General features: G+C 40.2%; 2 protein-coding genes across 4 annotated transcripts; one reads left to right on the top strand and one right to left on the bottom strand.

The window, feature by feature from the left end:
- Positions 1-1,274: 1,274 nt before the first annotated feature.
- On the bottom strand, positions 1,275-12,574 carry znf362b (zinc finger protein 362b). Of its 3 annotated transcripts, none has more exons than XM_085443938.1 (9): positions 12,271-12,574; positions 10,063-10,126; positions 9,140-9,398; positions 8,595-8,699; positions 8,074-8,392; positions 6,657-6,881; positions 6,246-6,324; positions 5,967-6,125; positions 1,275-3,515 (listed from the first exon to the last, which is right to left on the bottom strand). In XM_085443938.1, exons 2-9 carry the CDS (start codon positions 10,123-10,125, stop codon positions 3,399-3,401), a joined length of 1,326 nt encoding a protein of 441 aa, XP_085300064.1. In that variant the 5' UTR covers position 10,126; positions 12,271-12,574; the 3' UTR covers positions 1,275-3,398. The 3 variants fall into 3 exon arrangements, with proteins under 3 accessions (XP_085300064.1, XP_085300062.1, XP_085300063.1); XM_085443936.1 differs by lacking the exon at positions 12,271-12,574 and adding an exon at positions 11,413-11,895; XM_085443937.1 differs by lacking the exon at positions 12,271-12,574 and adding an exon at positions 11,413-11,895 and having other exon boundaries at positions 9,140-9,371.
- A 3,221-nt stretch (positions 12,575-15,795) lies between these two features.
- On the top strand, positions 15,796-19,443 carry LOC146684158 (tumor necrosis factor receptor superfamily member 23-like). The gene is made up of 5 exons (XM_085443533.1): positions 15,796-16,029; positions 16,626-16,722; positions 16,816-16,941; positions 18,152-18,280; positions 18,407-19,443. Exons 1-5 carry the CDS (start codon positions 16,015-16,017, stop codon positions 18,472-18,474), a joined length of 435 nt encoding a protein of 144 aa, XP_085299659.1. The 5' UTR covers positions 15,796-16,014; the 3' UTR covers positions 18,475-19,443.
- Positions 19,444-26,096: the final 6,653 nt, after the last annotated feature.

Raw genomic sequence — 26,096 nt, 5'->3', positions numbered from 1 at the left:
AGTGGGGTGAAATTCCCCCAGAATGATCTTAGACACAGATAACGTCATACAGAAAACCATTATGTCATGTTATTGCTGCTGCTACTACACACTACTAAATTGTGTGAAAACATTTTTTCTTTTATGACTGCATAATGATTCTCGATAAAAAGAAAAAGAGTAATAATGAAAGGGAGATTCCACTACAGTTGTGCCCAGGGTGGTGCCTATGTTGTATGTATTAGCAGGCTTTTCTTTGAACTGCAGCTACTGTTTATACATGCATTGTGAATTTCACAGTGATGATGTGAATGTTTTTTTTGAGGAATATTTGAGTAATGCTAGTTTAAACCGAGCACTTTATAAGAAGTTTTGCTTGTGTTTACATTTGTGGAATGAAGATGAAAGCAATAACGCAGTAGTGGTTCAAGTTAACCCTAGCAGTGCTCTTGTGCCTTAGCACTTTGAGATGGCAATAAATACATATTTTGCATAAGTAACAACTAAAGAAATGATGATGTGTGTTTTATTACCTTTATGTCACTTTTCAAAGCAGGCACTTTTTATCCAGTGGAGAGGATGTGGTCCTTCTCCTCAGACCTGACATTGTCTGCCCACATTCAGGTCCAGTCCAAAAAGGGCTAGGCACGGCCTGTACCACCTCCGACAACTGAAGAAGTTCCGGGTCTCTCCAGTGATCCTCAAGACTTTCTATGCAGGTGCTGTGGAGAGCATCCTTACACAGAACATCGCATCCTGGTACGGGAACAGCTGTGTTAAGGATCAAAAAGCTCTTCAGAGAGTGATAGGCATGGCAGAACGCTGCTGCAGGGCTGCTCTCCCCTCCCTACAGGACATCTACACCAGGAGATGCTGGTTTAGAGCAGCTCAGATATTGGAGGACCCGTCCTGTCCCGGCAACAAACTATTCCAACTTCTGCAATCAGGCAGGTTTTGCACCATCCGGGCAAAAACAGAGACGCTCGAGAGGAGCTTCTATCCTCAGGCACAGCATCCATAAGCGACACATCCCAGCCTCATTCTTCTCAGCTTCACTACAGCACTAGACACTTTAACACCCACTCACACAATGTACATTTTCAGATTTTCAATTTAAAAATTTCCAGATTGTTTTATTTTATTTAATTCACTTAATGTACATAATGTTCTCTCTCTTTTTGCACAGTCGAGGAGTGTGTCAGGACACATCTCACTGTGTGTTGTACTCGTATAACTATGCATGTGACAAATAAAGGATCTTGAATCTTAAAAAAAATAAATCACAGAATCTGTGATTGATTTATAACAGTCTGTTTATTAAACAAGGTAAAGATACAAAGCTTTTTTTCCTTTTTTTTTCCTTTTTTAAACACTGATAACCTTAGTTTAACTTCTCAGTCTTGGCTGTGCATATTTAGTTGTCTAGAAACTGTATATGAAACCACAATGCAAGACAGGAAAAAGTGTAATAAATCTACGCAATATCATTTCATAGAGAACGTGGGTTAAACAGTTATACAGATTACAGCTCAGGAACTCCATGCGGAAGGAAAAAAAAAAAATGTTTTACACGACTGAATACTGCAGAACACAATACAGAGTAATGGAAATGGGATGGTAAAACAGTTAAGGCTTACATGTAAATAACTGATATAAAACATGAATATTAATAACATACAGGTAGACTAAAATAATTACAGTAAGCTCTTACATAAACCTTTACAAAAACCCAAAGAAAACATGTTTATGAAAACTTAAAAATAGGTACTATAAATGAGTAACATGTTTTACAGTACAGCAACATGTACATTTTCCCATTATCTCAAAAGAGAGAGAGCAAGTTGAAGAGGCAGGGTCTGTTGTTGGCGTAAATGTCTGTTTTCAGGCCAGTGGCTTGAGTAATAAGCTTTTATTCTTTTGAAAACATACTATATACTGTATATGTATTTTACATTATTCTCAGTTCCATCTCAAATGTAACCTCTAGCCGTAGCACCTTTTCTGAAGTGCCCTGAAGAATACAGGGTACCCTATTAGTACCATTCAGAGGTTACAGGTACAGTAAAAATACAACAAACAATAATGTGTACAATAAAAAGAATATTAAAGAGAGAGAGAGAGAAACAAAAACAAACGGAGAAGATCCACCCCTGCGTAAACTCATAAAATAGGCCTATTGAATATGAATCATACTGCAGTTTATTCCAAGTAGGTAAAGCTTATTAGAGGTTAAAAAAAGTTACTGGGTTGGAGTAGCTGTACAATAACTTCACATTTGGTCCAATGGTTAGCTTTAAAATTTACTGCTCAAGTAAAAATGAATTTAAGCTGAAGCATATTTTGAAAAAGTGGGCTGAGTAGAGTAGAGCTGGCACTGATACATGTGCAACATATACTTTTAATTCTTTGAAAGTATAAGTCAAAGCTTAATGGAGCAGGGAAAGCGGACAAACACTTTTACAAGATTTGCTTTCGCTTCAAACCTCACCGAAGTTCATTATATGGCACTAACTAGTGGAACGAGAAACACACCAGAAAAAAAGCAGTGTTTTTTGATCATACGTTATGATCATAAAGGTGCCATAAAGGTGAATGTTAAATATGGAGTGAACACTTTTTGAAAATAATAACTACAAAAAAAAAAAAAAACTTCCTTCCCTTCCATCGAGCTCTGCTTTGCCTCCACGAGCCAATTATCCAACTTCTTAATACAATCATTAAATATTTCAATTGTCATCTACCGATTGCTTTTCTTTAAATTTTGATGACCCTGTGTTTGTACAAAAAAAAAAAAAAAACAACAGTTGAAAAAAAAAAAAAGACTGTTTTTTGTACACAGTCGGTACTCTTAGCTGCCACGAGTAATGCCATTTGGCATTTTCCATCCAACGAGATTGAAACAATTTGACCAAAACCACAAGGCCTAAAAGTGCTTTAAGATTATCTTTGGATGTCTCCAGAATACACCCAGCAAACTTTTTCTTTTTCCCCCCTGCTTTTTCAATTCAATATTCGGGCAAATATCATCTGGCACGTTTTGAAAACCCATTTCATGGAAGAGAATAAAAACAAAAACAAGACAACTAAAACATTTTTTTAATGGCCAATGCATCCGGCGGTTTACATGATGCTTACGAAAGTGCTTATTTAATCTGACGCAAGACATTCTTTGCCACTCGATCCCCTGGACAATATCTGGCTGTATTTTTACATTCACAAAATAACGCTGTGCTCCTTTATGATAGACGGCCTGTGTCGAGACGGATGGAGGCAAGTCTGCTTACAAAATCTAACAGTGAATGCTCATGTCAGCTGTCATAATGCTAATGTAAGCCTTATGTAGATGGCCGTGGGTGCAGGGCCTCACAAGCTCCAGCCGAACGCTGACTCTGAATCTTGATGCTGAACGCTCGCGGAGCTCAGATGAGGGAGATGCGTATGGGGATGCTGGGGGACTCTGTCCTCTGGGGCGACTGGTGACTCACCAGGTGCTCCACCACCGTGTGTTTGGACATGTGCTTCATAAGATAGGTCTCCTACAAGAACAGGAAAACACACAAAGGGCATAAAGATTACTGCTACAGTAATTTTAAAAGTGCCTCTACTCCAACTAGTTCAGCTGAAGTTGATATTGACATTTGTGGTCAAAAGGATACACACACCCCCACTAATATTTAATGAAATCTCCCTTGGAAAATTGCTCCTTGACCAGATCCTTTTGGCATAATGCTGGCTGAATATTTGCACACTCAGAGTTCATTTAAATGAGTTGGTTTCCTGGCACAAACCCAGCATTTCAGCATAGTCCACAGATTTTCAATAGGGTTGAGGTAAGGTCTTTGGGAACGCCATTCCAGAGGCTTAATGGGCCAATTCTAACCAAATGCAGTCCAGAATCATCATTTGAAACAAATAATTTGGCTCTGTCCCTACCTTGCCAAGGTCTGGAAGAAGACCCAAACGGGCACTCTCAAATCAGAGAAGCTCGTTCTTTAAACTTGATGCCTTCAAGCTCAATGAAAATTTGCAGCTGGTAAACAACAATTGAACTATCTGGGCACAATGACATGAAGAATGTGTGGAAGAGTTAAGGTGAGGCTTTTAAACCTAAGAACAGAGTGCCAGCTGTCAAGCATGGCGGTGATAGCATCATGCTCTGGGGTTGTTTTGCTGCCACTGGTACTTGTACAATGCACAAAGTCTATGGAATAATGAAGAAAAAATACCTCCAAATTCTTCAACTCAGCCTCAAATCAACAGCTGGATGCTTGAAACTTGGACACAGCTGAGTGTTCCAACAGGACAATGATGCCAAACATATATCAAAGCTGGTTTTGGAATGGATAAAGTAGCTTCTGGAATGGTTTTCCCAAAGCCTTGACCTCAACCCTACTGAAAATCTTTGTACTACGCTTAAAACAAATTTTTTTCTTATTTGTATTTAAGGTTAGCTTGTGCGCTGCTGGAACCATAATTTCCCTGAGGGGACCTACCCAATGGATTAATAAAGCTCTCTTCTAAAATACAGGTCTGTACTGGGAAACCAACAAATTCTTGATTTTAAAAGATATTAAAGATATATGTTGCACAATCCTTCCACCCCGGAAAAGAAAACTTCTGACCACAACTTTATGTTTGCCCAGATCCTCTTAAGATAGCTGGTAAAGGATATCAAAGATCAGTGCCTGCATTTCAACACCCAGTCAAACTTCAAATATAATCTGGCCTCAGGAAATCACATGATAGGGTGGGGCCAGGTTTCACAATGAGCTCACTCGAACTCTCCACCATTTGACTCTTAGAACTGAAGAAGTTTCTCGAATGAGAGGTGACACATCTTCAAGCAACTTAAAGAAGTCCAGACGATTTTCTTTCCAAGCTCCTAAATATAATCACAAGCTCTCGGCTGTTGGTCAGGATGTAGAGCAAGTTATCTTCCAATCAGAAGGTCTGTGGTTCAGTCCCCGGCTCCTTCAATTTGCATCCAAATCCAATTTATTTATATAACACATTTAAAAACAGAAAGTTTGCCCAAAGTGCTGTACAGAAAAAAAAGAAGTAATTTGTCAATGTCAAAGTATCCTTGGGTAAGACACTGAACCCTGAATTCCCCTTGATATATTCGTGTGAGTATGTTAATGTTAGACAACGGGCTTAGGCACACAATAAAACACTATATGATTGGGTGAATGACACCTGTAGTAAAGAGTGCCCTAAGAGTGGAAAAGCACTATATACCAGTCAATTTACTTGTTCCTACATTTGAGCTTTCAGAGAAAAGGATATGTCATCATTGTATCCTATACGTGAATTAAATTTTATCAGAATTAGTCCATGAATTTATGATTTATGGTTGTGACCTTGACCTCTGAGCACCAAAATGTAATCTTTGAGCCTTATTTTGGCCAAGTATTTTGTCAGTCCACAGCTGAGTCATTTTCCTGACGTTTTTGAATGCCTAGAGGCTCATCAGTTCCTAGTGTTAAAACAAAACTAATCAAAGCATAACCCAGCTTGAGGGACATTAGTTAATGCTATCATTTACAAGAATTTAAAGTGAAAAGTGAAACTGCCATGGACTTATGTAAAGGTAAGAACAATACAAGTTAAATAAGACTATGTTATCAAAAACAATGATCACACAGAAACGGCCAGCCCAATGACCTATTTGGACAGGTTTAGAGGAAACTGGAGGGATGTGCATTGAGGAGTAGATGAAATACACATATTTATATTAATCAGGATGGGACAGACATACAATGCGAAAACATAATGCTTCCGGACCTCAGCTATAGCTTAAAGATATTCTTTTAGTCCTTTTTGAATATTTGAACAGAAGCAAGGACACACTAAGGTGTTAAATATCTCAAACAGGAAACACACCGACTTCTAGTCCAAGAGAGAAAAAAATATTATCAAATGTCATTGATGCAAAAAACAGGTGTGGCAACCCTGACATAGTGAATACTTGCTTGTGGTTTACTTACTGAGGTGTAAGCCCGGCCACACATGCTACAGCAGTAGGCCTTAGCGTTTTTGATGGCATGCGCTGACAAGTGGATCTGCAACGATGCAGAGTCTGAGTAGGCACGGTAGCAGTTGGGACATTTATACGGCTTGTCTTTATTGTGCTGCCTCTGGTGAGACTGTGGGGGAGAGAAAACACGGACAGAGGTTGTAGAGAAGTCCACGTAATTTGAACATTTGCAGCTCTGCATCTGAACCTTTTAATCAGGATCAGGTCACAAGAAGAATCTCTGACTGACCTGGAGATTAGACAGCTGGGTAAAAGCCTTTTCGCATCCAGGGTGGGCGCATTTATAAGGCCTATCGCCGGTGTGGATTCTGCAGCAAGAGAAGCAGACGGGAAAATGTTTTTATGACAGACGCCACTGCAAGAGAACTCCTGCAAAGAAACATCAAAGTATATTCAAAGCAGCAGATTTTCACTGCATATAAGTCACAGTCGTGGTCTATATGTGAAACGTAAAAAGAGTTCCAGCAAGGAGAAAACAGATATAGCTGTAAAGGGGATGACAGGTATTCAGGTAAATTCTAAACATTAAATATTAGTAATGTGTGACCACCAATCAGATTTGAAATGGGCAACAGTAGAGCCACAGAGGCAGCTGAGATCAACTTGATTTCTCACGCTTCATGTTCACAGTTTGACCAACCTGGTATGCTGCTGCAGGTGTGACAGCTGACGGAACGAGTTCTCGCAGTAGGAGCAGTGGTAGGGTTTGATCCCCAGGTGAATGCGCAAGTGCTGGGACAGGTAAGAGGCGTTGGCGAACGTCTTGGAGCAGTGGGGACACTTGTGCGGTTTGGCCTCTGTGTGGGACTTGGAATGAATCTGCATCTCTGACTTGGTTAAGAAGGTAAGTGGGCAGACTTTGCATCTTGGGGACAAGAAGAAACAAAATAGATCAGATCAAAACAATTTTGAGGGATTAAAATCCGCCTGCCTACAACTAAATAGAAAACGTAGCATAACATCAGTTTTTTCCCCACCCCAGTACGCAGACCACTTTAATAATTTTAACAATAATTTAAGAAAATCATCAAGTCTTAATCACACTTTATGTCAAAAGTAGCAACGAAAACTGAAAATCAACTATAGTTGATTAACTAAGTAGTAACACATGATTTTAAAAAATCCAACAACACCAGCATTGCTAACCTTACAATTTAAGAAAAAAGCCACTTTTGACTGCTCCTTCATTCACAAAGAATTCCCACAGCAGGTACCTCTGCATATCTGATTTCGCTGATTTTATTTACACCGAACAACCATGATGTAATCTCCAAAAGAGTGTTTGAGGTGGGTGTGTTAACCACTACACTATGGAGCCACTAGCCTCATTATCTAAAACTTCCAGCTGACTGACTTAAATGGGGTTTTTTCTCACAATAAAAAAAATTGAACTTTTAATTATTTGTCATAAAAGCTTAAAATCTGAACACTAATGAGAAATTGCCGAACCTGTCAGCTGGCTTTCATTGCAGCCTCTGGAAAGTCCTGGTTATCATAAACTAACATAAAATAAGAAAAAATATCAAAAGTTTTCCCAGGTAGCAAGAAGAGGTCAATATTAGCTGACAATTTATTAGCAATTTCGGCATTGCTACATTTGTCCAGTGATCTTTCTACATGCTTTCTCCAACCATCAGTCTCTGTTGTTTAACTATCATGGGAGGTTTTTTTCCACCTTGCCTTTCTGACCTGCTATTAAACAAACCCTCCTCTCCTCCCCAACACCAACTCATCCTCCTGGATGTTCTGGGAGGGTCAACCCAAGTTCAAATCTTCCATCCGTTAGCTTTACCTCATTGCAACCAGTGCTCAGACTCTTTTGGGTTCAGTCCTTTGGAGTATGTTTGACCGATCTTTTTTTTAGTAAACCTGTTGTCTACTCAGGTGAAAGCTGTGCTCATATTAAGCCTCAGTATAGAGCGCTTCTCTCATTCTCAAAGTTCTCTCAGGAAAATACCTATCAATGCTTGCAGACCTCGTAAAGCTGTCAATTTACTTTGCAAGATCAGCACAGAAAAAAACCCTGAAAACAATAGGAGCAGCTTTCTGAATCCAACCTGTAGGTTTTGCCCTCTTTGGGTGCAACGGTGACACATCCTTGATCAGCCAGGATGGGGTAGGGCACCACCAGCAGAGGACCAGATGTGTTTTCGGCTTTGATCTTCTTTCTTCCCCGAGGTGCCTTTGGCGGGGGGCCCAACAGTCCTGCCAGGCCTCCGGCCTTCATGTGGTCAATGCCAGGGCCACTAGCCAGTCCAGAGATGATGTTCACAGAGGGGGCGCCACCCAAGCGGTTCTGGCTGCTGGAGGTCGGAGTCGTCGGGGTCAGGGCGTCTGAGGTGCTGTGGCTGTCGGGTCGAGATGAGGGGGCCAGACCTGAGAAGGTTGGAACAAAAACTGCATTAGCAGGTATGACTAATTCAACACCACACTCTACAGAACCATACCAGTGTACCGCACAGTAAACACCATGTGTGTGTCAATTTTCCATGACAGTTATCTTTATATTATCACACCAGAGGCTGGCTGCCTTGCTGCATTTCTCCTACAAGCTTCACAGATGGCGTGACGGCTGTACCTGAGCGATGGTTGACCCGGCCAGTTTGCTCACTAAGGTGTCTCATTTGCCAGTCCTCCCATAATCCTTTGGCCTTCACCGCTGACTTGTCATCCATATTTCCATCTGGAATTTATAAGGTGATGGTGTGTCAGTCAGTAAAATGTCTCGTAATCCACGCAGGCCTGATTCTACGCCACGTCTACGAATTCATTACATCAACTATTAGCCTGCAAAACTGGAGAATAACATTAAAAATGTTTTGATTTAAGAAAACCAGGCCTATCTGTAGCAATTATTACATCAATAACTTCATGTTAATTAAGGTTACTCTAGGGCTGGGTATCATTTTAAACCGTTTCCACGTTTCTGTAAATAAGATAAATTTGCAACTGTGGGTTTTGGAGTAGCTGTGCAGGCATCACTCACTTTTCATTATGGATTTTTATTTGGCCTCTACCTTCACAATCTGTATATTATCACCTTAAACTCACCAGGCCACCATGCCAGTTTGAGACAAGTTGGCAGCACTTGGACATATTTAACACTATTTCAGAAGAACGTACCCGGTCCAGAACTGGAGGCGGGACGAGCGTGCAGGGCGATGTCCGGCTGTCCAGAGCCCTGCGGCTGTGGGTGGTGGCCCGGAACCTGTTGCGGCTGAGGCTTTGGAACCTGCATGCCGTGCTGAGCGCTACCGTCCGGGGACGAGGTGGGAACCAGCAGCTGCTGAGAATGGGTGGAGGTAGGTGGCAGGTGCAGGGGTCTAATCTTCTCAGCCATCAGCTGCTCCTTGATCTTGTTAATGAGGACCAGGTTATCCAGCTGAAAGGGTTAACGGGTCATGCTCAACAGAAAACAGCCGCCTTGTGTGAATGTCATTCATGCCATCAAAACATATTGCAGGACAGAAAACACTGATCAGCACATGATTAGTTTTTACCTATGACAGAGGTGAGCTAAAGTAACGCCCACCAAACGCTTTAATCCAGCCCACTCATGGAGGAGGAGCATCAATTCTGGACATTCACTGTATTTTACAGCACAAAGCACTGCGTTTGTAATGTTGTTAAGAATGGATTGTGTCCTAAAAGTGGTTGTCTGAACTAGCAACTTCATCCAAGCTAGGGGGGGGGGCTGAAGTCATCATACTGTTGACTTTGAGTTATAACAGCAGTATTCCTTTGTAACAGCAGCAGACCGACTACATTTAGTCGGTCTGCTGCTATCTAGTTTGTAATGCAAACGTTTTCAGGAAGCACTTGCGCTTCTTTGGTCCGGCCTGCTTGAGATCAATTAGGACTGCGTGTGTACCCACGAACTCCAAGGAGTCTGAGGCACCCCCCTTATCTGCGAGAACAAACTGCGAGCGGTTCTAGGCGTAACAGTGATGGACTGGTGCTGAAAGGCTGAAAAGACATTCACACATGGAAACAAATGGCAGTGGAAGGTGGAAACATCACAGTAATTACATGCTGAGCGGACTTACCTGGCCTGGCATGGACGGAGGCGGCGGCCAGAAGTATGGGTTGTTAAACCGAGGCTCTGCCATCCTGAAGTGTGTGACATTTATTTTAGTCGCTTTTCAAAGATGCACATAATGAAGTGCTCCCTTACAGAGCACTGTTGTTAAAACTGCACGTAGAGTAAGTTAATGCTTACAAACAGGCAGGCTTAAACTGTGAAGCTGAAAAATCTGACACCTTAACCACACGCTGCATGTGGCTAGTTTCATATGTCATGCTTGAATTTTCTTTCAGGCCTTGTGCTGATCACATTCGCATCCACATAGCTCTGCATCCACTTTGATGTCACTTTAAGGTGTCGAGAACCATTTCTGGTACTCAGTTAACGCCACGTATCAGCTGTTTAGACGGTTAAAGTTGCAGAGAATTTGCTGCATTTACTTCTCCGGACTGTTTGCACCACAGGCACAAATGTAGTAAGCATTAAACGAGTGGCTTCTAAATCTGCTGCTTTTGATGGATAAATTCACTTTGTTCGTTTATTGTGATTGTTTGAAAAAACAAAACAAAACTGTGGGGACAATTGAATGACCCTCATGTTAAGTTAAGATGTGTAACAGCTGACCTTGAAACGGTTTCATATAGAAGACCTGAGTCTGATCATGACCGCAAGTGCTCTGCGATATTAAAAATTTTGGTACTGATCCGATACCAAGTAAATACAGGGCCGGTATTGCCAGTACAGATACCTATACTTTTACCCTATAAAAGAAGGCTTATGCAGGTGAATCATCATCAATGATCATCTAAACCACTTTGGGTCAATTTCTGTTGTTTAAATATACTACAAACTATAAATAGTTAATGCAAAAGTGTTCAGATATTTTTTATACTGGATGTATATTTTTTCCTTTAAAAAATTTCCACTATTTCACACAATGCAGTGGGCTACATGCTAAACTTAGAAGCTATAAATAAAGTATCGATCACGTGGCTCTAGTATCGATCCTATACCAATACCAGCGCTGGTGTCAATACTATCAATCGATCTGCCCACCTTTAAGACAGGCTTTGAAAGGCAGGGGGAAAGTGTGGAAGACAGTAGTTTAGAGCTAGGGCTCTTATTTTGTTGAAAAATAAAATGAAATAAATGCTTTAAGATAGCTGAAAAAGAAGTTTAATTAAAAAGGTAAATACGATTTTTTTTAATGTAACAGTGTAAAAACTCGCTAGATGTCAGCTCACGCTTAGAAGTCGATGTGTGTAAATCAGGCCTACAGAGTACAAGTGACACAAATCCACGCAGCTCTGCCATCTAAATGCCACCTACAATATGCCTTCACTTCTAAAAAAAAAAAAAAAAAAAAACCCACATCAGCATGATCCTGCGCCGTTTAGCTCGGGCTTGATGCCCCTCTGCTCCTTTTGTCTGAATTCCTGCAAATAAGTGGACGTCGCTTTTGTAATTTTTCCACAAAAACCGCCGTGAAAAAACAAGACAAAACAAAACTTGAAGTTCTTTGACTTTTTCGGACGTGTCGGCTGTCTGGGAGCAGCTCCGGACTCGCACCGACGGAGGATTGTCCGGATCGATCCTCCCCGGTGCGACTCGACACATTCTCAGACAGTTTTCTTAAAACATTTCCAGACAAAAGAGAAACAAAAATGGCAGCCTTATTTTTATAAGGCGGGACGCCATATTCTGCAGACCCCAAATTTTTTAGGAGCATGAACATGTTGTCGTGTGGCGGGTGTTTGGAATGAGAAGCGGCCGGAGACCAACACAAAGGTGTGTTTATCATGTCGGAGGCATGAATGATTGTTTACGGCGAATTGCAGGTTTGAATAGCCCGGCCTCCCCACCTCTTAAAAAAACTGACACTTCCTACAACAACCATGCCCTGCAAGGAGGAAAAAACACACATACACACACACACACACACACAGCACGGAAACGGACAAGCTTGATTCATCAGTGCCGATTAAAAATAACCGTAGCGATTCGTTAAGGTCAAAATCGGAACCGGTGCACAGCGCCTCATCTCCCGACAGACTCTGTGCCATCTTAAGCAAAATTCACTTTTTTAAGGGCTGCTTTTTTCTACATTCTGTAACTTTTGGACGAATCAAAGCAGAGAAATTGCATTTTCGTGCTAATGCACGCACCGAGAGGCTACCGCTCATTAGAGAAATGCACAGCAACGGAAACATGTAAAGACATGCACAAATACCTTGTGTCCTGATTGCAGATATTGTCTTGCGAGTACAGCTATAATATAAAAGGTTGATGTTCTTTCTGCCTCCGGTCGGACCACCGCTTCCGGGTCGCTTTGTTCACTTCTGGGTGCTGCTGCTGCTGCAAGGCTCAGCACAGTGCAGTCGAGAGGGGAAATATTGTGCTAAATGTTGCTTTTGTATTTTCATACCACGACCCACTTTATTCGCGTTTAACAGCATCTCAGCAGAAGCTACGTCAACGCAAGCAGGGCCGATACATACGTTAGTGAATTTTCAAAGTGCACACATTAGCGGTGCTGTCATCATGTGGTGAGGCGATGAGCAGTTTTTCTCTGATGCCATTTCTTAAAAAAAGAAAAGGAAAAAAAACAGTCATATTTGCTGCCCTGTCAGAACTGTTATTATAGGCGGTCCACCCAAAGCACCTTAAGAGAAACACTAAAAAAGGAAAAGATTGTTAAAAAATACACAAAGAAAACAAAGTATATATTTAAAAATGCACTTCTTTGCTACTACAGTGAAATACAGTTAGCCAGATAATCCTATATCTTCTAGTTAACAATCATTTATTCTCATCCAGCTGTGAAATATTTACAAAATCAGAAAACAATCTAATGTAACAAAAGCAGGAAAATGTAACAATTTTCCTACTTTCTTCCACAGTAAAATTTCTAATATTACAGGGTATTAGTTAATAGCATGTTAACATGTATTTGTATTGTGCTTTATGGCATTTCATTTTATCATTTACTTTATTCCAATTTTTGTACAGGGCTTTGTTACCACTTGTCTGCGAAAGGCACATTGTAAATAAACAGTACTTACTTACTCTTGTAGTAAATAAGTAAGTAAGGTACCAGTCTGTTTTCCGAACCCATCATAGCATGGAAATGTTTCTTACTAAAGTCATCAATGACCTAAAAACCAACAGTGATTCACCGAGTGTTTCAGTCTTAGACCTCTCTGCTTCCTTCAACAGTGTTGATAGTAACATTTTAATTCAAAGCCTTTATGATTCAGTTGGTTTATCAGGTCAGATTCTCATCAAACCCTAAGTGTAGAAGTTTTAATGTTTTACTTGGTAGTTTGAAATCTGCAGAAACAAAAATTCAATTAGGGGTTCCTCAAGGATTTGTCCTCGGTCCCTTAGTATTTAACCTTTACACTACCCTGCTTGTTGTTATCATAATGAAGATGAAACACAGTTTTTTATCTGTCATTTTCATCTGATGAGCTAATCTCTATTTAAAATTTAATAAGCTGCACTGATGACAGTAACTGCTGATTTTGTCGAACTGAACAGAGACAAGATGAAAGTATTTCGTGTTGTTCCAAAAAGTCAGATAAAGAAAATGTGTTCATATTTATCACACATGAAAGAAAGTCAGGACCCTTGGCATTATTTTGTTCAGTGATGTCAGTTTTGATAATTATATTAATGAGGTCACCAGAGCTCCTTTCCACAACATAAAAATATATCAGAAGCTTGAAAATTCTTATTGCAAATTGAGAAATGTGCAAAAGCGTTCATATCGAGCAGGTTAGACTACTGTAATGCTCTACTTGCTGGATTATCCAAATTATCAGTAGGTGGACTTCATCTTGGTCTAAGGAGCTGATTTTATTTGAAGTCTAAGGAGCTTGGAAAGAAAAGCGTGTGGACTTCTTTAAGTTGCTTGAAGACGTTTCACCTCTCATCCGAGAAGCTTCTTCAGTTCTAGGGTAAAATGGTGGAGAGTCCCAGATTTAAACCCCGTGGGGGTATCCCCCCAAGGAGGGAAAAAGGACCCCCTGATGATCCTCTACCTAATCACATGAGCCAAGGTGTGAAAATGGGTGTGGGTCACAATCAGCCAGGGTTTCAGGTGAGCTCATTGTGAAACCTAGCCCCACCCTATCATGTATTTCCTGGGGTCAGATGGCCCAGGGTGTGAGTGGGCTTTAAGGCATCTGGGAAAGGATCTCAAAACTGGACTATAGATGGCAGACAGTTGGTGTCGTAAACCACCGCCTCAAAGATGGTCGCTCACAGTGGACATAAATGGCTTCTTTCACTCTTTCAAACCATCTGTCCTCTCTGTCCAAAATGTGAACATTGGCATCCTTGAAAGATTGACCGAGAACTGATTGAGAACCTTCACAGACGTGGACTTCATCTTCTTCAGAATGCAGCATACGTGGAAGTTTGAAAATATTACGATAATATTTAAGTCACTGGATTGAAGTTTGAACTGGTTTCCAGTTCAACAGAGAACTGCCTTTTAAAGTCCTTCTATTAGTTAGTGGAGCTCTCAGTGGTTTGGCTCCCAGTTCATTTCTGGTGTACTCTGTGTCTGTAACCCTATTATAACTCTCAAGTCATCAGATGCAGCTCTTTTAACTTGTACCCTGGAATTTTCATGGTCATTTTTTGAATCCACTTAACACTTAACACTGACCTATGAATCACTTAAGCCTTAAATAGGCCTGTAACTCAAGGGATGAGTCAGTGTTGTGTCTACACATAACAGGCATATTACATAGAACCGATCTGAAATGATGTCTTCAGGAACTTTGTTACTAGCAGCCAGCTGCAAGAAAACAAACACAAAAGGAATTTTCACAGATAAAATGTTTTTGAATAGGAAAAGGTCCTGATGCAGGAACTGAGAGAGGCATCTGGCCCTTCAGGTATTTCATATACTTACTGTTTACTGAAGCCTCTTCAGAAATAGTCAGTGAAAGGTTGCCAATAAGCCATTTTTAAGAAAGATGAACAAGGAGAAAAGCCTGATGTATGATAAATTACACAAGAACTATACTGACAATCGTCCCCAAAAGGTCTAATGGAGCGATGAATCCAAACTTGAAACTTCAGCTTAAAATTGTTTTCAATATGTCTGGGAGTCAGGAGTGAGGTACAAATGTTTGTCACTCCTTTACAGCCATCTGTAAAACACAGTAGAGGCACCTTCATGGTTTGGAGCTGCATTTCACGCAGCCCAAAGTGACGGAAATACGAACACAGAAAAATAACATAAAATTTTGATCCATTGTGGAATATGATCTAAAAAGCATGTGATTGGCAACAACTTATTTTTTCCACATTCCAATGATCCCAAACACACTGCCAATGGAGTAAAAGGATATGTTGAAATCTTAAATGAATTCCAAGAATGCTGGTGTTCAAGTTTCATCATGACCTACAGTACATGTAATGTCAGGGATGTTGTCCAAAGTCAGCAAGTCGAGTTAGGCTGCTTTTCACAGCAATACAGCTTCTTGGTAGATTTTGAATCCTCTAATCTGTATCAGCATTTAACTGATCACATTTTTCCATAAAGTCGGAATTTGATGTATTACTGTGCATTGTTCTGGCTAAAACTTTAAGGCAGGCATCCAGGCCACCCTTGTCCATACCAGTACTGCAGAAATTCTGTAGTGTTACAATGTTATTGTGCAGGAGTCTGCATGTAAGGAGTTAGTGTTTACATGATGTCAGTTTCCTGTTTCCTGCACCACTTCTCTGGAGATTCCAAAGAACTGAAACCGTGACACACAATCGCACACTCACAAACAAAGCCTTCCTTAAATGTTTTATTTGAGTCAGCTCTAAAGGAAACCTGCATATCAGTTGAAGTGAGAATTCTTCCTGCTGCTGTTCACTTTGGGCGAGAACTACATTGCTGTTTCAAACTGAGTGAAGGAATTCCAGTGAAACTTGGTTATTTAATTTCCACACTGCCTGCTCACACAACATGGACCTTATCTTGGTAAGTTTATATTTTTTTATTGATTATCTTTTTATTGATTTTATTGATTTATGCTGCTTAAAAAATTTATTAGACCAACTGTCATGAAAAGAGATCTGTCAAAATTGTAAATCATCCAGCGCTGTTATAAACTGTCCTCTTTTCTGCGGGGCCTGATTGGGATTTATTTCACTTGTTTACAACACCTTTCTCTGTCTTCTTTATTATGATCTGATTTTTCCATCGAACCTGTGAGCCAGAAAAAAAATGTGTGAAGGAGCTCTGTAAGGAGACCAGCTTTAGAAAGAGGTTTCTGAAATACTTTCCTGAATGTGACAGAGTCTATGCTCCCAACCCTCTGATGGTCGTATTTAGGAAAGTATGGGGAGGGAAACAAACAAACTTCATCTTATGTGTTCTGTCTGGACGACGACTTAAATGGCTAATACTTTTAGCTTCACTACAGTTTTTTTCAGCCCTGATTTGTGTGGTATTTCGATGCATTTTTATATATTTCTATGATACTCTTGCTGTCTCTTTGTGGCTGTTTTAATGAAAAATGTCAGTCCTGTTTCCTCAACAGTTTACCCCAGATCTTCAAACCTCCTTTGTTTCAGGTCTTCCCACTGATACTTGCACTGATTTCCTGTGGACAGAGTCACACTGAGGGGACTGAACAAACTAATGGTTCATGTTACAATTTGTGTCCAGCTGGTAAGATATAATGAGGAACATTGTTGTCAATTATTGGTATAAAGTCAGTGCGAAAGTATCACATTAACTTTCCGCCTTTTCTCTCTTTTTCAGGATATCATAAAGTTGGTAACTGTGATGATCAAGTTAAAAAGTACAAATGCAAGAAATGTGAGGATGGCTTCTACACAGACATAGAAAACTACATAGAGAAATGTCTTCGGTGTGACTTATGTAATCGTAAGTATCCTGCCCAGTTTCAATTTAGTGTTACACATGTTTTCTGCTTGTGTGTTAAGGTCGATTAAAGTTAAATTGGACTAAAAAATAGACTGCTATCATCTTGTCATTTAGATATATTTAGATATATTTCAGCATAAACCTCTTTTTGTGGTGATCTTGTTTTGACAATCTTATATTTGTTTCCGACCAATGTGATGAAGTTGAAACACTTTGACAACTTAAGTCTGTCTAGGATGGGAAACCTTTCAACATTGTGTGTCACTCTTACCCTTCAGAATGTCAGTTTGAGCTTGTGCGCACTAAGATTAGAGACTTTGCAGTGCAAAGGCAACGTCTGATGTTACGTGCACTCCAATTTTAACTAACTATTAATTGTCATTGCTTTTGGTTAACGTGACTGTTAGTGTTGGTGAGGTCACCAAGGTAGTTAAAACAATCTATTTGGTGGCTGGACTTTGGGGATTTGCCTTAAGTCCTTCAAGCCCCTGAATGTGCGCTTGCATGTAGACCTGATATCAGGTATCAGGTCTGTTGTTACAAGCTATTCAGCCCCTGTACGGCTGTAGTGAGAGGTTAGGTCACATTGCCTGTGATCAGTTAGACTTATTCTGAGCTGTTATTTAACTCCACCAGAGCTCCCCTTTGTCGCTGGTTCTGTTCATAACTTATATGAGCAGAATTTATAGGTGTAGCCATGAGTTCAGAGTCGGTATGCTTTGGTTTGTCTGTCTTTGCTTTTTACGATATGGTCCTGCTGACTTCATTGAGTGACTGGGACATTTAGCAGCTGACTAAGAAGCCGCTGGGCTGACAACTGGTATCTCCAATTCTCAGACCTTGGTTTGGTAGTGATATGCTGCACCAATTCATTCGGAATTCATTCAAGTATCGACAATCCAAGAGGAGTTTCATAGTAGAAATTCTGCTTCTACAGATCTGGGCTTGGGCTACAATGGGTACTAGGTTCCTCCTAAATCAAGTGTTTCATGCATCTTTAATTAAGAGGAGATTGCAGGGCAGAAATGCTGGCAATACTATATCTTTTGGATGGCTTGGAATTCTTCTAAAATAGCTAAAGGAGGTTACTGGAAAGAGGAAGTTCTGGGCATCACTGCTTAGACTGCTGCCTCCAGGATAAGCAGTAACAAATAGATGATGGCTGGAAGTACGGCATAGATGGACATACTGTGCTTTGCTTTTTCCTCAGATGATGAGATTGTACTAAGGCCCTGCTCCTTCAATAGCAACATAGTGTGTGCCTGTAAACATGGATACTACAATTTAGGGTCTGACCATCTGAGGGAATGCATGAAATGTTCCTGTAGTACATGTCCAAGTAAGTACACTAAAAGAATGTTAAAGCATTTGATTGGTATTCACAGCAGCCACATTTTTTTCATTATCAAGCATAATAACAACTTAAATAAATTCGTTCAGTCACCTCCACCTTTATTCCTTTCAGAGAACGATGACTACAAAAGGAAGTGTCTGAAGCAGACGATTGGGACAGACAAAACATATCAATTGTGATTAGATTTTGTTTGTGACTGACTGACAAGAGCACAGGACTACAAATCAATCAGAAAATAATATAGAATGCATATATTTACTGCAGTGATAGCTTACAGTGTATATCAGCACCATCATCAAATCTAAACACAGTGTCTGGCTTATAAAATGTGCTCATGTATGTGTAAACCACATTGTTATTACTGAGTTTCTGCAAAATTGCACATAATCACTGTTTGGTTCCAGGGTTTTGAGTTGAAGATTGATTTTTAAAAATTTTGTTTGTATTTTTATTTTTATCTTTAGGGTTTGTTTTGATTTTACTCTGTTTTGGATTTTCAGTTATTTTTAGTATTTTGAGTCTCCAGATTTGGTTAAATTGTCAGGATCCCTGGGTTTTCCTTTGTCTAGTTTTCCCCTTTGACTCGTTATCTTGTAAATAGTTATTGTCTGCGTCATCCACCGTTCATTATCACGCCCTCCCTCACAGACGTGTGCTCCTTGCTGGGAGTTTCCAAATTCCCTAGAAGTGTGTTTTCCAGTAGTTTGTTTTGAACTTGTTTTAACTGCCAGCAATAGAGATTCTTCTTTTCTTTTCCATTTCTCTAGTCCTGGATTTGGGTCTACAACCTGCCTGTTACACAGCACTACATTATATAACTTTCTTCCTTTCTTTTTATTTTTTAATGGTTTGTTTCTGCCACTGGAAATGACCCTTTTTATCATAAGTCAAAATTTGGGGTTTTTATCTGAAAGCTCTGACTTAAAAACCTCAAAATTTCGAGTTATTTCCATTTTTGAGTTACTGTCTCAGAAATTTGATTTATGAAGTTTAGATTTTGAGATAATCTGAAATTCGCTGTTCCAATGATTTCCACACTTCATCGGTGCCCTCGCTCATCCACTAATCATTTAGTGGTAATTTGGTATCTTACTTGTCTCTGGTTTCCTTTGTTTAGGAATCACAATCTAGATTAAAATGTGCATAAATATCCCTGCCTTTGTTCTTTACCATCTTGTACTGTTTAGTCTTCTTTATGTTTTGCTCCTGTCCTTGTTTTGGATTACCAATTAACAATAACCATTTTTGGAGTTTTACTCACTGTTTAGATTACAGCTAGATTACAACACTCGTTCTTTGTTTATTGAAACTCAGTCTCTGTCTTGTGTTTTGAGTCTTTATGGATCTATAAGCGGTATGTGCTAAGATGATCTCATTTTGTTTCCTGTTTCTTGCATTGCTTTTCTGAAGACAAAACAGAATTGAAAGTCCAGAGGCTGAAAACATGCGATAACACACTCATACAAATAAACCTGTCCTTAAACCACAAGTTTGAGTCAGGTTCAAAAGAAAACCATTCATCAGCTTAAATAAGAGTGTCTCATCTCATCCTGGTGATTACAAGATTGTTTTCAACTGAGTGAATCTGAATAAAAATTGGTAAGTAATCCTGTTTGTAGGATTAATTGGATCATCTCCATGTACAATTTCAAGGGTGCTTTGAGTAGAGTTTTGTCATTTAGTGTTGTGTGAAGCTCATGTTTACATAAAGGTATACAAAGATTATGTCTTAATGACTGCAAGATAAGGTTTGTTACAAGATTTATTAATTTTTTTACAGTTGCTTAAAAGTTATCTTTTATTATGCATATTCTTCAAGGACTGTAAATCATATTTGTTGGTATCATTATTATACTATCGTTATTATTATATTATTATCATTATTGCTAGCATACATCCTCGCTGTTGTAGTTTTAGTGTTGATAATCAAACTTCATATTAGTTGCTGAAAATGTTAATGATGCAGTATTGTGTATAACAGACATGCAGGGTAGAAGAAGGCCTCCTGATTACTGGGATTCCCTGTTGTGGTCTTGCTGCTCTAGGAGCAAAAATTTCCTGTGAAAAAGAGTTTCCACAGGACAGTGGAGCAACCTTTCCCAGCAATAACTTGAAGTAATGGTTTTCTGTGGGGTTTTTCTTTATCAGTCTATCACATCGTGGGAATGTTTCAGTTCAACTCATTGAGATTCATGGGGATTTGTTCAGAGAGATTGCTCCACATTTGAGTCTTGAACACTTTGGTATACAGAAGACTTCATGGTCGCCTTAGTGCAAGGTGTCCAGGTCCTGTGGTTGTAAAACAAGCCCAGATTATCACTCCTCCACCACTGTGCTGCCTGTTGTATGAGTCGTTTGTATTGTTTAGGGCTGCCACAAATGATTATTTTAATAGTCGACTAGACACTGATTATTTTTCTGATTAGTGGACCAATCGAAAACGTCGGAGCACTTTTGCAAATATGTCATGTCTTGATAAACCAAGCAGATATTTGAAGTTTACACAGCTACATTCTCGCCTGAAAATATGTTAAACGTTTATTTTGTGACCCAGAAAGAGTAGTTGGAGTAATATTAAAACGAAGTAGCTGCCGCCATTGTTGAAAACTGGAATAGAGCTTGAAAATGTGACAAAACCGCAAAGGATTGTAGGCACGAGTGGCAAGTGGTACTAGCGCACGCAGGCTTTCACAAGAAAACAGTCACACAGCGATAAAAAGAAACACAAAGAATGGCAAGAAGCTGTTATATTATTAACCGCAATAGCCGGTCGCATGACAGCCACGGGAAGCCGACCGGTAAAGAGAGATGTTTTTATCGGATTCCGTCGTGGAAGAAAAATTGTTCGAGCCATGTTTCTGAAGTAACAACGAGGTGACGGATGGCCTGGATTGCAGCCATTCGAAGAGCAAATATAACATTCCAGAACACTCCAGCTCACTTGTTAGTCTGCTTCAAGCATTTCCACAAAGGTGAGCCTTTTGTTGTTGTTATTACGTAATTTATCATAACATAATTATTGAGTAGGTTACAAATAAGTCTTATATTGATTTGAATTGAATTTGCTGCGCTATGCTGCTTTGTTCGCGGTGGCTTTGCAGGCTAATGTTTGTTGTTTTGTAGGAAAACCAGCCTACAAAATGCTGGAATGCGATCCAGACTGGGCACCCTCTATCAACCTGGGTCATACCGAGTTTAAAGCTGCTACCACAGCGAGATTTGATCGGTTAAGAGGGAGAGCGATATCAAAACAGCCACGAAAAGTCCCGCATATATGTGCCCAAGTGTTGTAGCAATCAAGTGATGACTAACTGCTTTCCAGTATGTTTTGAAATGTGGTTTTTTTTTTGCATTGTTGATTTGTTTTTCACCAAAGCAGCTAATAAAGCACAATGGAATACAATTTTGCCTCTTTCTTGTAAGATTTTATAATAGAATGAAACATGCCAGTTATAAATAAAGGCAATAAATTGAAAGAATTATGAAACACTTATTTTATTTCTATTGGATCTGAAAATGTTGTGTAATACTACAACCTGAAACGACAAATAGATTGCGTTGGTCTGTACAGGAGATAAAGAAAAAAATGTAACAACAGCTGTGAAATGGGATAGTCCAAATCATCAAAGTAAACTGGACCTGTGCTTGTTGTAGGCATCTGAAGTTACTAAACATTTTGTGAGTGTATGCACTCACAGTTAGGACCATATAATAATAAATATGCGCGTGAAGAAAGTTGGGCAGCACGCTAACGTCTTTAGTCCACTCTGTATACTCGTATGGGTCTAACCCTTTCACTCCTTTGATTTTTACCTCGTTTTTGGCCTTTTTGTCAAGTCTGTCTTTGTACGGACCTGTCGTGTTCTCCTTCGTTTTGTACATAACTGTTCTTGGGACAAATAAAATGCAAGTAGGGATTAAAACCACAGAATTAATGATTGCTGGAAATGCTAGTGCTTGATGCAGTGTTTTGATTTTGCTGCCACTCGTACCCAATGCGCAATGCAATGCGCGAAAGTCACGTGGTCTGTCGGCTGGGCTGCGCTATGAATTCTGGGATAGGTTGGGCCACGAAGGACCCATCCTTCAAATTTGGGGAAATGAAGGACGAATTTTTTGGACACATTTGGGCGAGTATTCGAATTTGCGCAGGCTTCGCCGCGTCGATGTAATGTAATTGGCCTACAAATGCAGCCTCTGAAGGATCTTGCAAAGCTTCAAACGACGTCGACTATTAAATTAGTCTTCAACGATTTTAATAGTCAATGTAATTGTGACTAGTCCACTAATCGTGGCAGCCCTAGTATTGATATGCTGCAGAAGCATGGCCTTCAGGTTGTTTGGATATGATATTATAACCTTGCCCACAATGATGAACTGCAATTATTGATTCTTTCCTCCTATCCTGTTAACGCTCCAGACCTGCAAAATGCCAAAACATCTGCTTTTACAGAGGAACTTTAATGATCTGTTAATCAAGTGTCTTTAATTATCACTCTATAAATTTACAGGTAATTATTTAAATTGTATTTGTTTTTACTTATACATGTTTAGTTTACAATAATGAAAAATAAATGCAAAATCAAAATAGCATTTTCTTAAAGTTTAGTAGTTTGACAGACTGAAATCCCATTGTTAGAAATTGGATCATATTAAATTTTGCAATTTTTTATGTAAAGCATGCAGTTGCATGGGTATGAAAATATAAATTAAAATTTGTCAGACTTTCAGCACTAAAACACACAAGACCAAGTGAATAGTCACCTTTATATGCATTTTATTGTTGAAGATTGTATGATGTAACAGAGAAAAAATATCGAACATGTTGAGATTTTTTTTTAACAGACTGAAAAGAGCAGAGAACTGCAATTGAAGACAGCAATCATATTTGTACTTACTGCATTGATGGCTTACAGTATTGTATATTAATGTTAAGCACACGTCATTAATATTGCTGATTGATGATTACTTGACCACAATGTAATCAAAATGAATTGGATCGATTTGTTATTGCTGTCTATCAAGTGTGACTATACGTTTTTTGTGTGTTTTATGACTTTACAGGTAATATCTTTGGTGAGCGAAACATTTGCACTGACTACAAAAACACTGTTTGACTATTAACTGCTTTTAAATTTTGATCTAAAATATGTTTGTGGTTGAGTTGAGCATGCCCTGATTTCAGCAATGGACATGTTGGCTTTTTGCTAGAATGAAGGAAACACGTTTGCAAATTTAACATCATTTCCCCACATATGTCTTGTATCTCTTGTGCACTCACTCTTCCTGTGGTTAGACTGAGGATGTAAGTACCTGTGGTGAATAACACGTTGATAGATACCAGAAGTACTCATAACAGGCAGGTTAAGGTTGCTTTACTAACTAATTAATATAGTAATGTCAGAGTGTCTTTGTGTCTACAGCAGGGAGCCAAATGCCTTTTCTTGCACATGTTTTGGTGACTGGTGTAATTATGGCTTCTGCTTTTATGTTGAAAAGTCATATTTTATTTCTGTGCCTGATATGTTGTTCTTTCTCAAACTGCAACACAACTGGCCTTGAAAAAAGAGGTTATGCTGTATTGTGTAATTTACACAGAAATGTAGTCAGAAACATTGAAATGACTAAGCAAATTCAAATTCAAATTCAAATTTTATTTGTCACACACACACAACCATACACAGTATGACATGGGGGTGAAATGCTTGTAGCTGTACAATGCCCGACCATTAAATGACAGAAGAAAAGTTTTACAATATTTATAATTTACAGTTTACTACAAAAATTTACAAATTAACTTAGGAATTTACAGTAAAGAATGTGCAAACAGCAGGAGAGATTATAAAGATAAGGATTATAAATTATAGGAATTATAGGATTATAGGAAATGTGTGGTGGTGCGTGTGGTGACGTGTGTGAGAGTCCAGTCTTGTAGTGACGTGTTTGGGAGAGTCCAGTCCTACACCTGGTTCAGGCCCCGAATAGCCTGGGGGAAGAAGCTCCTCCTCATTCTCTCTGTTTTGGCCTTAAGGGAGCGGAAGCGCTTCCCAGACCTCAACAGTGAGAAGAGTCCATTGTTGGGATGGGAGAGGTCCATCATAATCTTCCTAGCTTTGGACTTGCACCGCTTGGTGTAGATGGACAGCAGGACAGGGAGCTCTGATTGAATGATGCGTTCTGCCGAGCGCACCACCCTTTGCAGATCTCGTCTGTCCTGCTTGGTGCTGTTCCCAAACCAGGTGCAGACGTTTGCCGTCAGGACGCTCTCGATGGTGCAGGAGTAGAAGTTCTTGAGCACCTTCAGTGGCAGATGGAAGTCTCTAAGTCTTCTGAGGAAGAAGAGACGCTGACGGGCTTTCTTAACCAGGGTGTTGATGTGACAGGACCATGACAGGTCCTGAGTGATGTGGACACCCAGGTATCGGAAACTGTCCACTCTCTCCACTGGCGTGCCACTGATGATGAGGGGTTTGTAATTCCTCGCCTGCTTTGTAGTGAAGTCCACGATCAGCTCCTTAGTCTTGCTGATGTTTAGGAGGAGGTTATTCTCCTGGCACCAGGTCTCCAGGTTCCTAATCTCCTCCAGGTAGGCCGTCTCGATGTTGTCGGAGATCAGGCCCACAATAGCAGTGTCGTCAGCAAACTTGACAATGGAGGTGGTGTCGGATGTGGCTACACAGTCATAAGTGTACAGTGAGTACAGCAGGGGGCTTAAAACACAGCCCTGAGGCACTCCAGTGCTGAGTGAGATGGCAGGGGAGACTTGTTTCCCCACCCTCACTGATTGGGGTCTGTCTGTGAGGAAGTTGAGGATCCACTGACACAGTGATGAGCTGAGTCCTAGATCCGTCAACTTGGTGAAAAGCTTAGAGGGAATTATTGTGTTGAATGCTGAACTGTAGTCCACGAACAGCATCCTAACATAATTCCCTCTGCCAGTGTCCAGGTGACTCAGGGATGTGTGGAGCAGGTGAGATATGGCATCGTCTGTGGAACGATTAGTCCGGTAAGCAAACTGAAGTGAGTCGATGGTGGGAGGAAGTGAAGAAGTGATGTGATCTCTCATCAGTCTTTCAAAACACTTCATCACAATTGAAGTCAGTGCTACTGGACGGTAGTCATTGTGGCAAGCGGGCTGTTGTTTCTTTGGAACAGGGACAATAATGGACTGTTTGAAGCACGTGGGAACCACAGCTTGGGCCAGGGAGAGGTTGAAGATCTCTGTGAACACTGGTGCTAGTTGATCAGCGCAGGCTCTAAGGACCCGGCCAGGGATTGCATCTGGTCCTGCTGCCTTCCTGGTGTTCACCCTCCTGAAGGTGTTCCTCACGGCATGCTCTGTGATGACGAATGCATTTTCTTCACTAGTGCACTCCGAGCGCGCGCAGTGCGTTTGTTGTTTTAATTGCTGCGGCGTCGAAGCGAGCATAAAACGTGTTCAGCTCATCAGCCAGTGAAGCATCTGCATTCATCATTGAAGAAGCTGGTCGTTTATAGTCCGTTATAGTCCGCAGTCCTTTCCACAGGCTCCTAGAGTCGCACTGTCGTAGCTGTGACTCTAGTTTTTCCCCGTAGCTCCGCTTTGCCTTTCGGACCGCGCTGCGCACGTTGTAGGACGCAGCCTTGTATAGGTCCATATTACCGCCCTAGCATTATGTTAGGGCTCAAATTGCTTAAAAAAACGTTGCTTTTCAACCTGATTTAGCAGAAAATAAAGAAAACCATGTCTTCTTGAAGATGTGTACCATCTTTTTATTAGTACTGGACATCTTGCTAGCACCTCATGTCATTTAAAAACTAT

Source organism: Copadichromis virginalis, linkage group LG20 (genome assembly GCF_057382275.1).
Source record: "Copadichromis virginalis isolate Kocher_CV1m ecotype Utaka linkage group LG20, C_Virginalis_male_GT1.1, whole genome shotgun sequence".
Lineage (NCBI taxonomy): Eukaryota > Metazoa > Chordata > Actinopteri > Cichliformes > Cichlidae > Copadichromis > Copadichromis virginalis.
Note: the sequence above shows the minus strand (reverse complement) of the source record. Positions and strands in the feature narration are given on the sequence as shown.

Excerpts from the sequence above, each read along its gene's own strand:
- znf362b (XM_085443936.1), bottom strand. The coding sequence starts at position 11,657 with ATGTGTCGAGTCGCACCGGGGAGGATCGATCCGGACAATCCTCCGTCG. Across the intron at positions 10,127-11,412 it reads CGGCGCAGGATCATGCTGAT|GATGGCAGAGCCTCGGTTTA; the intron begins GTGGGTTTTTTT and ends CACACACTTCAG. Across the intron at positions 3,516-5,966 it reads GTGGCCGGGCTTACACCTCA|GAGACCTATCTTATGAAGCA; the intron begins GTAAGTAAACCA and ends CTGTTCTTGTAG.
- LOC146684158 (XM_085443533.1), top strand. Across the intron at positions 16,723-16,815 it reads TTACAATTTGTGTCCAGCTG|GATATCATAAAGTTGGTAAC; the intron begins GTAAGATATAAT and ends TCTCTTTTTCAG. Across the intron at positions 16,942-18,151 it reads TCGGTGTGACTTATGTAATC|ATGATGAGATTGTACTAAGG; the intron begins GTAAGTATCCTG and ends CTTTTTCCTCAG.